We start from the raw sequence: 15286 nt of genomic DNA on the forward strand, positions 1-15286 counted from the left end.
GAAGTTATTTAAAGCTCAAATGCTTGACTTGATCTACTCTTCCCCAAACTTCAACTTATGTGCACAGCTTGAGCAAAACTGTAATCAGAACAACTTAAAATAATCAGAACAACAGGCCTTAAAACATCAGGGCCAGTAAGAACTCAGAGGAACTATATAAGACAACGTAAAGGCTGATTTCAGACCACTCCATTAACTGTTTCTGACAGCATAGCAACAGTGCAGAGTATTGCAGATCCTCTGGAAAACACTTCAGCTCACAAGCAGTTGGAAGATAAACCAATATTTCTCATAAAAAGCTAGTAGGACTTTCCTACATTCTGTCACGGGGGCCGCAGTGCAAACCAGAATCCAGAGGAGCAAAAGATGCACATTCTCCCACAGAGCTTCTTAGGGAAACATCATACATCTCACACATTATTTATTAGATACTTGACAGCACTTAAGACTATGCTCTCAGTATTAAAAAAAACCAAAGGAAGCAACGTCTGCTCTGTGGCAGAGGTGACAAAATTCTATAATCCTGCTGTCAGCCTAAATAGCTACATTTGCCACTTTCTCATGTAGTACTTGCATAAATTAGATTTTCAGGTCAGAAATACACTGTGACAAAAAAAGTTTTACCTAGCAAACTTGCAAGCTGATCAAGGTTTCCAATCGCTTACAGTGAATCAGCCACACTTCTCTTTTTTAGAGATTATTTCAAAATCAGCCACATTTAGGCAACAGCTGCCCAGAGAAGTTGGGGATGCTACATCCCTGCAAGTGTTCAAAGCCAGGCTGGGTGGAGCTCTGAGCAACCTGGTCTAGTGGAAGGTGTCCCTGCCCACAGCAGATGGGTTGGAACTAGATGATCTTTAAGGTCCCTTCCAACTCATATGAATTCGGTGCTCTAATTTCTCTTGGACATCTATGCATAAAACTCATCCCCAGTTACAAACTACTTTTGCTCTTCCCCATAGCTATTTGCATCACCAAATAACCACAGTACCAATCTGCATCAAGATCCATAAAGGGAAATCAGAGGTGAGGCAAATCTACATTACTTGCATAAAATTTCCATGCAATACATGGTTACAGCACACCAATGCGTCTCGAAGCCAAAAGTTTTAGTGGTTTTCATGAATACTAATTTTTCTCTCAAAAGCAGGATAAGTAGCTAAACTGGGAGAAGAAAAAAATCTAATTTAATTTTCTAGGTAGAAAAGCAACATTAAGATGTGTAGCCATAGCTAAGTGCATCTGAAATTCTACTGATATCATCTAATTAACGAGAGGCAAACAAATACAATACAAGGAAACAAGAACAGGGATGCAAGCAGCAGGAGCTAAAAACTAAATTTAACTACAGTCATTTTCAGAGCCCACACTGCCCAAAAGTATATAGACACCATAGAAAAACAAGACATTTTTAAACAGTTGTGGTTTTGATTAAGCCAACTCTCAGTATTAAGAACTATCTACCTACTCCTTCTAGTTTAGACACCGTGCCCTCTGGAGCAGCACTGGGAACAGAAAGGGGTGTGAAATACACAAATGTTAAGCAAGTTAAGTGATCTGAAATACAACTGCATGGGGTAGACAGTGCATGTCCTAAACTGTTTGTTTTATGCACATTTTGATATGTTAGTCTTACAAAGTGGTGATTTTTAAGTGAGAGCGCTCCACTGCCAAATCAAGCAAATGTAGTGTAACTATTAATTACTTCTACAGCCCAGGAACAGAATTTTCCTTTAAAGTGCAATTAGACTGGAGCTAAAATTCAAATTGTGGGTTTAGTGTTTAACGGTTCATAAGTAGAAACAAAGTCTATTCAGATGCCAGTACTCAACCAGTCTTTGCTGACACAAGCGAAATGTTGCATGGGGCTCCCCAACCCAAGAGACAAGTCTATTTAGGGCAAAGGCTATAGCAAATTATTTAAATTTTTTATACTAGGCAGTTTCATTTCCTATTTCTCCCACCTCTCAGGCCACAAAAACAGACCCATAATTTATTCAGCAACAGTGCATCTCTGACGGTAGCCCAAGGCAACCAAGCATTAGTTATGTGGTGGCCAGGCATATAAGGAGACTTCACTCTGCCCATTTCCTCTCCTCCTCTCTGTTGTTTCTGTAGGTTCAACTGGAAGGTAAGCGTACAAAGTACCATTTTGTACCCTAAAATAGCGTGTATAAGAGATAATTACTGTTTTCCTTTCTTCTTTAGGAGCCCCTGAGACCCTGAAAATCAGGGAACTATTGCACACCTGATGCTGAGCTGGAAAGAGAACAGTATTTATTCACATAGTGCCAGCATTCTCAGTTCTCTGTATGACCATTATGGGTCTCTGAGCTAAAAATGAAACTATTCTCCGGAAAGTAGATCCAAAGTGTAAAGAGAACATAGAAGAATTTCTTGTATCTCCAGCTTACCGCTTTTAAACAGAACATGATACATCACTGCAGTAATGAAATAACCTTTTTATTTGTAAAATCCCTTCCAAAATTCTCTTTCATTGCTTTCAAGTCTATTATCTCTCTAGAAAAACACGTTAGTGTAAGAGCAAAGAACCATAATGTAATTTCCACAGCACCCTGGCAGTCAATCCACAACAACCTGAGATCCTGCATAACTTCTGTCCCTGTTGCCCATTGCAAATGACAGATAGGCTCCAGCTACATCTAGAAAGGAGCAGACTGTCCTAACTACTCCCTGATGAAATAAAAGAGTGGAGATAGAGCAGGCTTTGCAACAAAGATCAATGGACACCCGCTGATTCTCAGAAATTCTGGCACTAACACCAACGAAGTTATTTTAGGAGGAGTTAGTTCCATGTTTTTTTCTTTACTTCAGTCAGTTGTATTGTAATGACATTTTTGTTTTAACAGTAGGTAAATCAAAATAAATCATGCCTTGCAGTTTGACTGTATTTTTATAAATAATTAACTTTTCATTATAAAAATGCCCTCTTTTCCAATGGTTTGAATTTGCCTATAAAAGCAATAAAAGTCACACAAAAGTATATGAAACAAATGAGGGGTCAAAACAACAACCATAAGTTAAACCAGAGCTTCTAAAAAAATCAATGAATTTCTACCTCTTGGTCTATTTCCAGTACAAAGAAGATAGCTTTGAAGTCAAATCACTATTCCTTCACAGTCTGAGGATGAATGTGTTATTTCAAATTACATACAAGTAAAAATTTTCTTACCAATGAAACCCAGCTGAGAAAATTCTAGAATCATCCAATCTTCAGAAGCGAGCTGAAGCGCAAAATTTTTTATTGTGCTGAAATAATTCTGCTTGACAACGATGTCATCTTCAAGCTAGAGGAAGGCAGCAGTGATATCAACATAAATAAAAGAAAAAAAGCCTCCTCAAAGCCATAGGAAAAAGTACAGCCAGGAAATACTGGTTTAGAATATATTGTTAACACAGAGCCACATATTTCTAATCCTAGCACTGGAATAACTATTGTAGGGATCAGTCTGTCTCTTTGTGGAGAACCAACACAGAATCCTCATGCAGTAAGAATCCACAAACTTATCCAACTTCTTAGCTGAGAACAGTGCTTTTCCAGCTTCTTTCTTCAGAGAAAAATCATCCATGAAATAATGTCAGTCTAAGTGACACCTTCAGGAGAACAGGCAGAATATCTGTATTACTGGTACACAAACATGACTCTCCTCACAAACCTAACAGCGCTGTAAGAGTTTCTCCTCTGAAACAAGAAGCTGAGACACTGCCTACAGAACTGGGATTCATTTCACCTGAGTTTAACTGCCCAATAAAAGCACAGCTGCATATTCTAAACTAACCACCTAGTCCAGGCAGCAGAACTGCCAACATGGGGTGCTACAACCCCTTTAATTCATAACTGCAGGCCATTGCTGCATTAAGGATCCTGATTCTCCTGTCCTTTCTCCCAGTGCATTCATGCTCTCCCCCAAGTGCTGGCATTAATATTCAGTATCAGACAAGACTGTCTCATGTTGCTGGCTGCACAGCTTCCAAGAGAGCTGAGACTCCAACAGCTCTAAGACTGGAGTCAGCAGAGCTTTATGAAAACTAGATGAGACATGTGGGACTTCACACCCCAAGGACACAGTCACAAAATCTAAATAAAGATCATTAGTGCAGTGACTAAATCCACAATACCTGTAGGTAAGACTTCTACTTCAAAGCAGAAACACATGATAGGAACAATTCTGAGCTACATTAAAGAAGAACTGCTTAACTCTGTTCTTGGAAAGCTCTTTAAAAAAGAAAAAAGAAAATGTGCCTATACTCGGTCATACTAAAGTGACACTGCACTTGCCTTCAAAAGAAAGTAAAAAATGGATTTTTGCTTGATTTCCACTAAAAACTATGCTGGCATTTTTTTGCCTAGGCAACTCAACAATAATTCATTTGAGGGAGAAGGAAAAAAGAGTAGTTAATCTGTTTGGATTCCTTCACTTTTTTTTCCAAGCATCTTAAGTCACATAGGACAAATTACTTTCTCCTTCAGAGACAGTGAAACAGTGTTCTTCTCAAATTATTTCCTCATACACCACAACCACCATACTTAATGCCCTCCTTAAACTATGGGATCAAGTTATCTCTGCTCTGTTTAAGTCTTTCTGATGTGTATAAGATAATTTCTGGAAACTCACTTTAAAACTTGTCTCAAAATAAAGGAAAGAAATTTACCTGAATGTAATAAACCCCCTTTTTCTGGGCATACATCATAAGAAAACAATAATCCAGGTTTTGTTTTGTTCTCCATCTGAAATTAAATCAAAAGCTTAAGGTTTCTGAAAAAAAGGTTATTTCAATACACACTGGCAATATAAAGTAAATCTCACTATGAAGAATGAGGCATATTAGTGAAATGCTAAGACAGCCGCTTTTGGTATTGTTCCCTCGGGAAATCCTCTGCCTGCAAAAAGGAACAAAGCTTTCAGCTTACGCTTTAATACGGATATGAAACTGGTTCAATTTGAATCTGATTTTGTGAAAGCTACCTGGCATTTCACTAAAAACATATGTGCATTTTATTCGGCAACTTAGCAGGAACTACTGGGTTTTACTGGAAGTATTTCAGGAAGAAAAACAGCAAACAGAAGAGTCTTCATACAGGAACAAAAATAAATCAAATCTCAGTTCTCCTCCCAAAATGTAACACTAAATTAATTCATCCAAGCATAGGCTCTGATCATGCACAGAACAACACAATCAGCTGGAATGAGATGGATTCACAGAGCACTTTTAGCATCCCCACACTTGTAAGAATTACAGTAAGAAAACATTTCAAGAATTCACATCCCACTTGCCATTTTATAAACAACGAAAGTGGGGGTGTGGGAGGAGATGGGAAAAGATCCGGAGGAATAAACTTGCCTCACTCTCTCTTTTGAGTCTCCAAATGTCTCTTTCAAGTTTGTCAAGTCAGGGTAGTAAGATGCAGGAGGGGCTATTACTTCCACCAAGCCAGAATTGATCTCTGTAGAAAACCTGTCAAAAGAAACACTCTAAAGTCACATGAGAGATTCTGAGCTCTGTAGACATCCTGCTTGCTTTCTGTTGGTACAGTTATCGTGTCTGGTTACAAAAATGACTTATTCAAACAAGGCATGTAAAACAGAAGCAGTATATAAAAAGTACTGTTTTCCTTAGCATCTCCTTCAGAGTGTTATCATAATTTCCATTCATGTTAAAACAAAATAAACATAAATCTGTTTATGCTGCACCAAATAATTTAATACTACTTATTGTTCTACAATTTGACTGAATCATTGCCTCTTAATTTGTCATCTATTACTTTTTGTTCAAAAGTCCAAAGCTCCAAGAAACAAAAAGGCATAATCTCTTATTTCTAGAGTGGGTTTTTTTTAATTACTGATCACAACCTGATTAAGGAAAAATAAAAAAGCAAATCCACCAATAAGATAAGACCTCCCCCCCTAAAACTACAACTTACTCTTTTTCCAGGCTTGCAACAACACTGTTAACATAATCAAGATCAGTCTGGGAAAAAAAAAAAAAAATTAATAGAACAATTAACAATTCCAGAGGTACATTTCAAAACAGCGAAGTATAAACACTGCAGGTAGCTGTCCTTGAAAATCACCTTCAGTGTGTAAGCTACCGGAGTAATGCAGGAACACATCACAAATGCCATATCTAACATGAGAAGAAGCTTTTATTTTTGTAAATAGAGGGGAATAATATTTACCTCATATCTGCACTTAACAGACAATTGCTGGATTTTCTTGCTACCTCTCATGCACTTTATGATGAAATCACCACTGAATTATTTCTATATTCAACCTGGTTGTACACATGCATTCCAGGAAAAGAGTTTGTAACTCATGTGACTCAAACCCCTGACCTTCGTTACACTTATTAACGACTTGGCATACTATTTATGCTTCTGAAAAGAAAATTTAGTCTATAAATCAATCCAGATTCCGGTGGCTCACGAGGATTCTGAAGAAAGAGCTGCCTTTGAAATGCTAGAAACAAAGAACAGTTCATACTTTTACTGATGAATTTGTGCTGCAGGGTATCATTAAAGGATTGTACACAGAGAATAAATCCCTCTCAAGCATTTCTAATCTTGTTTGATAAAGGTGCTTACCCCTTGATCTTAAAAAAATCACCATTTCTATTTTTAAATATTAGTTTTATGAAATCCAACATAATGCCAATGACGCACACTTTTTAAAAAGGACAACAACAACAGTGGGTTTGTTCCAAAAGCAGGTTCTAAATACCACAAGAACATATGAATAAAAAGCATTTGTCATAATTTTTTCATATGTATTTTCTTCGTAAGTGCTATGCCTAGTGCTGGACAGAAGTTCTAATCAGTAGATAAGGTATTCACAACTTAAAACTCATCTTGCAGTTAATTCCATACAAGGAGACTCACAGGTCCATATGGATCTTGATAGTCAATAAGCATTTAAAATACATATATGAATTTTTCATGCACATGTAATTAATAAAATGGAGTTAAAGACATAACTTTTTCTTGTTTGTACAACACTTGCAAATCAGTGACCTAGTGACTACCTAAAAATAATTTCAGTAAATCCACCTTTAACTGAAGCATTTCTTTTTTTCTCTTTTCAAAACCTTTGAAAGACTAAAAATACAGAAACTGCAGTTCAGACATCATATTAAAAAGACAAAAATTTGCATTTTCAGTTGGCATGCCACCAGTCCAGCACTAATAACTCCAATATTTGTAAAACAGTCCATACTGGAATTGCATGGAAAAATACAGGCTTTCTGTATAAATATATCTACATACACACACTCAGCAGAAACACAGCTAGTTTCTATACAGTATTCCAAAGATTAAAATGAATTCCAAACTTCATCCCAACTGGAATCATGTATTTGATCATAAGCCTGTGCCTTAGTGCAAGTCTCCTTAAAGTGAACACAGCTTTGACCTATTTTGTAGACTACCATAAAGCCTTGATGCTGCTTTTAAAAACCTTACACAAACATATAGAAAGCATCATTGTCAGGACAAAAAAATTTCCCTAATTCCCACTATTTTTTGTGTCTTTCACACAAAAGGTTGGCAGTTTCCCAGTCAGAGCTGCGATCACAATAGGATCACATTAAAAAGATGAAGCTTGTCGTTTTCCAATCTCATGGGCTGCCCAGGTAAGTGGTGGATTCTCCATCCCTGGAGGTTTTTAAGATGAGACTGGATGTGGCACTCAGTGCCACAGTCTAGTAACTGCAGTGGTAGTGGATCAAGGGTTGGACTTGATGATCTCAGAGGTCCTTTCCAACCCAGCTGATTCTATGATTCATACTGTAATCTGGGTTGCTGTCACACAAAGTCAAGAAGGTCTGGTCTTGTTCAGCTGCTCTGAACACAAGATACAGCAAATACAACTGCTGGTTTAGTAGGTTTCCTTCACTGCACCACTTCACAGTCACTGCATCACTGTAGTGCAAAAGGCGATGCCACTTTTAGAATGAACAAGAACATGGAGAAGAGTTGATGCTATTTTTCATATGATCAAATGCATTAAAAACTTAGTATTCTGCCATCATTTCTAAATAAGCAGTTGTATTCATATATACCAGTAGCATCTGAGATTCAGAACCAGGATTTCAGCACAAAACTCTTCCCTTCAGGATAGCAGGTTGACTGTCCTCTTTCCACATCAGAACTTTGTCCAGTCTAACACTAAATAGAGTATTTGCCAACACCCTTTTGCTGTAGACATGTCCCAGGAAAGTGACACTTCAAAATTAATTCACATAACATCATGAAATAAGTATGAAAATAGGCAATAAATTGGATCAAGCTGTGACTAGACCCAAGGCAAGAGTTAGGTAGATAGAAGACTTTGCAAGATAGCAATGGAAGGAAATCTGGGATAGCTAGATTAAATCTAAGGACCTTTCAAGCATTATCAATAAATTCAGTTAACAACTTAAAAGCAACAAAAAAAAATTATTATTGACCAAAAACCATTCCCCCTTTTCGAGGATAAAAATGTTTACTGCCTTGACAAAACAAGACATAAGGTCCTCTTTATCAACCTGCAGGACTCAAGACTGCTTGTCTTTAAGAACAGGACAAGACAAATCCAGATTAATAAAAAGAAGTTGCCTTTGAAAGACAACATGTAACTGTTCTTTAGGCTTCCAGTGAATATCATCTGGTAGATACTAGGTCAACTTTATAACAGATATGATGAACTTAAAATCTGTTTCATGGTATCAGTGTTGCTTTTAACTATTAAAAGGAAATGTCACTGGTGATCCCATCCATGGCAGCACAACGTCTAAAACTACAGTTATGAATGTTTTTATCTACCAAATCTGAAGGCACTATCAAAGTTGTAGTTCTTCTTAGTAAAACTCTTAAAGTTGAAGATTAAATAATCTCCAGGAGTTTCAGACCCATGAAAAAGAAGCATAAATGAACATTTTAAGAACAAATTCCTTTAAAGGAATTAAATGCACAATTGTATTAGCTTCCAACCAAAGAGTTAACACTGCCAGCCACAAAGAATCTATGAATCACATGAAGCATTACAAACAAGTTTGTCCTGGTGAGTGGATCTCTGGGAACTTCACAACTAAATAAGCAAGGGTGTATTTTTCAGTATCATGTATTATTCAGTATCAGCAGTTCAAATCTTTTGGCCTGTTCTTTCTTCCTAGGCATATGAAATTACTGATCTCCAAGAGAATGCAATAACACTGGGAGTGAGACACCTTCCTTTAACTGTTCCTAAAGAACAAAGATTGATCCACATCAGCATCTTGCTTCCAGCAGAGGCAGCCATGAACAGACACACAGCAAAGTGTAAGAACAGGACAAGCATGCACAACACCTGCTTCTGCAATCACCCACACTGCAACTACCTTCAGGTTACTTCCTGAGACAGAGATGATTTTATGTATTTAATATTCCTCAGTAGACTCATCTTCAAGATACCTCATTAGCATCCCCTTGAGCCCATCTAAATTTTCAGCAAGAAAAGAAGATTTTATCTTAAGAGATCTGTGGAGTTTCATAAGCTTATGAACATGGCTATAGCTAAGGTTTATCATATCAGCAATTTTGATAAGAAACGCATATTTTGATGCTTTGATGAAACTCTCAAAAAAAAAAAAAGCCTCAGAGTCTGTTGTGGAACACACTAAAGTTTCAGACTGTCAGTGAAATAAGATTTAAAATTTCATCAGCTTTTGTAAAATACCGTACTAGAACTCTCTAAAGTACTTTCCTGTAGGGCAAGTGAGGTTGCGCTTCAAGTTTGCAATTATTTTAGGGTTCATCTGAACAAACACTGTTATTCAAAACAAACACAGAAAGAACAGAGCAGCAATGAACTTTCCAACCTTTTTTATTGATTTTTATAAGTGTGTGCACAGCAAAGCAGCAGAATATATTAGCTAGCAGACAAAACAAGAGGTTAGAAAGTTCTGATTAACAGACAGCCAACTGTCACACAAACCCAAGATTTCTAGTTTTAAGAATCAACCTTTTCATACTGTTAAATCCTTACTTCATACCATGAAGAATGATAGAAGGTGGATTGTTTCTTGAAACGTAGGGAAACCCGTGGCATTTAAGACCAAAGGTTTATTTACTGTCCTAAGTGGCAGATGCATAGAAAAAGAAAAAAAGTGCAATCAATCACGGAATATTTTAAGTTAGAAAGGACCCACAAGGATTGTCAAGACCAATGCCACTCACAGGACTACCTAAAACTAAGCAATATGATTAGGGCATAGTCCAGACACCTCTTCAACTCTGCCTGGCTTGGTGCCATGACCGCTTCCGTGGGGAGCCTGTTCCCATGACTGACCACTCTCTCAGTGGAGAAAATTTTCTTAATGTCTGTTCTGCACTTCCCCTGATGCAGCTTTATACCATTTCCCTGTGTCCTGTCACTGGTCACCAGAGAGAGGAGATCAGCACCTTCCCCTCCGCTGCCCTCTCAAGGAAGTTGCAGACTGTGATGTCACCCCTCAGTCTTCTCTTCTAAGTTTAACAAACCAAGTGACCTCAGCTGCTCTGCCTAAGTCTTGCCCCTGAGGCCTTTCATCGTCTTGGTAGTTTATCTAGGCTGTTAGATTATCCAGATCTTAATTCTTAAATGAAATCTACTAGAAGTAATTCTTTACTAATTCAAGACCACCTTTCAAAAAAAAGGAAAAAAAAATCTCTGGGAAACAACCATAGTGTGGTCATTTCACTGCTTACTAATTACTACAATTTTATTTGATCTTTCATCATCCCTGCAGAATAGGGGTGGGGTAATTTTACCATGCATTTCAAATAATAACAAACAATGCAAAATTACAGCCTTCAGAAAAGGCAAAGAAAACATACTGCCTTGAAATAGTGAAAGTATATATGAATATAATCACCTATATACAAGGCACTAAAACTTACATAGGAAAAAACATCCACTAAAGTGGCATTTCGACCTATTTTGGGATATTTATTCAGTGAAAAAAGAAGCCCTGAGGCATAGAAGTACAACAGTGGCTTCCAGTGGTTGCAGTGGCATAGGGATATAAATAAAGCCTGGGAAAAAAAAGGTAATAATATCTTTTAGAGTTCAACAAATGCAGCTGAAAAAAAATTATTTTCAGGAATAGCATCTGCTTTCAAATCTGAAGCAGTGAGTTCAAGTTAAATACAGGGAACATGAGAACAAGATGCAAAGCAAAAAAACAGGAATGGGAATACTGTCATAACACAGCCATCTAATATTACATAAGCAAAATGTAGCCCGTGTCCTACATGAGCTAATGACTTCATCCCTCCCTTACTGAAAGCCCCCACTCTACCACACAGGCAAGAAATATCTTTCTAGTAATTTCTCTGATTAACCCAATTCAGTCCAGGACAGGGTTTCACAGTGCAAAAGCCTTTGGCAACAATAGCAGAAATACAAAAATACTCCTCTGGTTTCTCCCTGCCCTTGTGCCCTGCATGCCAGCTCCTCAATCGTGACGGCACAAGCCACGTGGGTTGTGCTGTGAAACACAACACTGCAGCAGAGAACAAGGTTAGCTCTTAAGAAGGCTAGAAGAGTAAAAAACATCAAAGGACAATTCAAAACAGGACATTCAGATGCAAGTTACGATTGTGCCATATAGCCTCCTACTCGTTCTGTGCACATTGCAGATGAAGCCTGGTTTGTGGAGTCTGAAAGAAAGCAGCATATGCGGCCTTGCAACATGGAAAACTTTTCCTTGCCCTTGAGGGAGCCTGTAAATCCTTGCAAAGGTTTGTTTTCCAGAAGACAGTCAAAAGTACCCTTTAACGATATATGTTGTTTATTTGGAAGACAGAAAGAATTTATCCTTATTATTTTTAGGTCAAGGCAGACCAACGTAGAAAAATATGACAGTGTTGTCCAAAACTCAAAGGTGTCAATTCAGTCATTGATACAGATATGAAGTCACCTGCTGCAATATTACTGATACTATCCATCTCACAAATTCCCTAGATGTCCCCACAGAGATCAGATACAACTCTAGCTACTAATAATTCCCTTACCAGAAGCATCAAGTCGTTATGTGGCCCAGGTGCATCTCAGAAAGTATCTTAGATAAGCATTTCAGTCATTCAAGTCTGGGGCTTGAGAAAAGAGCACAATCCTGAATTTTATCTGTGTGCTGAGATATTAAATTTGTCTCGGGTACACTGAAACTTTCAAATCACATCAAGGATCTTTTCTTAGATCGAAGAAAGATTTTTTTATCACTGGTTTAATTCCTTATAGAAACTTTGATAGTCACTGACATAGAAAGAGGAGCATAAAATCCGATGTTGGTGCCCAGTATCAGCAGTCCATACTCTCTGGGTACCAAAGATAAGATGTCAGAGAAGCAGGTATTGCAATAACAGCCTAAATATCTCAAATTCCCACTGACAGGTCAAACTACCCTTTCAGATACAAGAGTTGGCAGTATATCTAGAAAGTGTGTTCACCCTGGTCAGTCTTGAGTGAGATGTCTGATAAAAAAAAAAAAGGCTACCATCCGTGGAGGCCTTTATAATTTGGTGAAGATAATGTGTCTTTTAGCACAACAGCTTTGCCTAGCTTTTATTTTTTTAAATATATATATTACATACATACATATGGCAAGATCTACCGGTCTTTCTCCAACTCAAGAGGCACAGTCAGATCTTTTGAGGAGTAGGAACACACTCTCCAGGGCAGCTCCAGGAAGGGGCAGCTCACAAGTTTTCAACAACTGGCAGAAAGCATGAAACATCTGTATAGCTGGGCTGATGCTAATACATCTGGGTTGCAAGCAGGACAGAAAAAAATGCTCTTTTGTTTCCTATCAAGAGAGCTGCTTATCAAAGAGAACTGTAATTCAAGCCCAGAGCAAGAAGAGGTGAAAATACAGGCTTGTTTATTTTGTGGAGAGGTTTTACATATTGCACTGCAGTGTTAATTCCTACAAAACAGGTCCAGCAAGGTTTGACCCAGTAAGTACACCCAGTGTTTAATTTGCCAAGGCTTTGTTCACACAGCACGCAGGATGGTACCTTGCTGGGTGTTTGTGTCACACTGACCCAACCAGCACAGAAACTTTTCCAAAGAAATAATAAAGATTCTCCACAAAAGAAGCACAGAGAAAACACTACTGAAGATCAACATAATTTAGCAGACACTGTTTACACAGAGAGATGACACGGTGACAACAAAAGATAATCAAGATATACAAGTTTTTGAGCTTAAGTGAACTGTATATACCTGACACAACAGAGTAAGATTTAAATAGGCAATATTCAAGAAAGTGTAGTATGTGGCCTAGTGCTCCAAGAACAAATGGCTGGGTAATCATTACCTAGTCAGATGTAATCAGCACTGTACAGAAATAGCAAAATGCTTTTGCATACCTGTAGCGTCATCCAATTCTTCCTGAAATTATTTGTGCTTCTGACGTTTTTGGTCAAATCAAGGGTTTATAGTCTTTCCAATACACACTGATTACTGTTTGTACAAAGGACTGTGCTAAGTGCAATCTCTGATTAATGAAGTGGACTGACAATAATATGTGATATATTTAGAACAAGTCTAAGATGCATTTTCTTCATTGAAAATGTCTCCACAGGAAAAAAAAAAACAAACTATTTAGATACCAGAAAAGTATTTTAATTTCTCTCATATTCAGTAGTGCCTGTATATACACGTCTGTTGTTCTGTTATGATCATGTTAAGTATTTCAAAACCATGGTTCCCGTGTTCCTTACAAACCGTATTAAATAAAAACACCAGACAACAATTCTCATCTAGTTCATAGTTCATCAAGTTCATAGTTTCTTAAACCTACAGTCTGAAAGCAAATTCTCATACAGAGCAGGTTTATGAAATGTGAATCGTTTGTTTTCAAGTCATCTGATGAACTAGTTACATAGTGAGGGGGAATAAAAAAGATTTTGAGGTATAGGGGTATAATGAATCACGCCTATTTATTAGTCATCCTAATGAATATCTGCAAATTATTCTGCAATAAAGTTATTTTAACAAATTGGAGAACACAGACATATGTCAGTTACAAGGACAATTGTACAGTTTACTGTCAAGCAATTCTACTAATTATTTAAATTGGTGAATAGATATCACATCAGCTGAGACATTTTAGAATTCCTTGAACTTCCAGTATGGAAATTTACTGTGTGTAATTATATTACTGAGAAATATCCATACAGTAAATTTATTTAGCAACCATAATGCATCTATATTTACTAGCTCATCTGTTTACACTGTTGATGCTGTTTGCAGCAGGCCATTAGCCTTCTAATCTGTTTTCTAGTAAAAAATGAAATTACAAGAAATTAGTGAGATTGAACTACTAAAGAATTAGCAGTATTAGAAGAGTAATTTAGGGTGCTTGGCACAGAAAATTACAGTCCATGACTATGGCTTCCAGCAATGCTTTTTAAACACTGTTAATCTGATTTCTCAAATAAAGATAGCAAGAAAAATACTAAAATCCCTTTAAAATACTATTTTCATATAATTTTCCCATAAAAACATTTGGTTTAAAGTCTTGTGCTTTTTTTATTGTTGGTACAAGCTATAGACAAGACACAGTAATTTTAAGCTTATTAGCAAAATTACATAACCTAACACTATGACCATTTCTTGCTGTAGTTTAACTGCACATATGTTTGAGCAGAGGCCATACCTTTTTTCAGAAACTTTTGCCATTATTTTTAGTCAAGAGTTGGTCAAAGTTCTAATGTATTTTTAAATAAGCCTTCATTATTGCACCTAATAATGACAGCAACAGTTTCATGAATTTTAGGCTAGGATACCTCACAGACAAAGCTATTTAAAAGATAAAGCCTTTCCTCCTGTTGAAGGAGAAACAGAAGTCTACCAGAGGAGTAGGCCTTCCTTCAAATAGCCAGAGAAAATGCTTAATAAACGTACACTTTTCATCTTGCAGAAGGAAGCTGAAATATATAGCATTAATCAGAAAAAGCACAGCATAGTTTAGGATGAAGTATTTAATGTACCATATTAATCATTCAGAGAGCTCCCTGTAGCAATTACAAAACAAACTATAAGAACTTAAGAAAATATAAAATGTGGCCAAAGAAATAGTAAGGCAGGGAAGATATAAAATTGCATGGAATAAAGAAAGAGAAATGCAAATCTAGGGAATGGTGATAAGAGAACAAGAATTTAAACTTTGGTCCTTGAGATTTTCCCAGACATTCATGGCATGCAGTGCCCAAAGCAGGTGTATGAGTAAGCAGGTATTACTGCTCTCAAAAAGGTGGATACAGAGA

General features: G+C 37.2%; 1 protein-coding gene across 1 annotated transcript in view; it reads right to left on the minus strand.

The window, feature by feature from the left end:
- MGAT4A (alpha-1,3-mannosyl-glycoprotein 4-beta-N-acetylglucosaminyltransferase A) overlaps positions 1–15286 on the minus strand; it is a 78602-nt gene that overhangs the window by 27079 nt on the left and 36237 nt on the right. The window contains exons 6-9 of the mRNA XM_027896608.1: positions 5945–5991; positions 5365–5478; positions 4675–4750; positions 3194–3308 (exon numbers count right to left, since the gene is read on the minus strand). Coding sequence (XP_027752409.1) covers positions 3194–3308; positions 4675–4750; positions 5365–5478; positions 5945–5991 — 352 coding nt within the window. The remainder of the gene's footprint in view (positions 1–3193; positions 3309–4674; positions 4751–5364; positions 5479–5944; positions 5992–15286) is intronic.

This window comes from Empidonax traillii, unplaced genomic scaffold (genome assembly GCF_003031625.1).
Source record: "Empidonax traillii isolate 1590-97213 ecotype Southwest subspecies unplaced genomic scaffold, ASM303162v1 scaffold503:size689781, whole genome shotgun sequence".
Taxonomy (NCBI): Eukaryota; Metazoa; Chordata; class Aves; order Passeriformes; family Tyrannidae; genus Empidonax; species Empidonax traillii.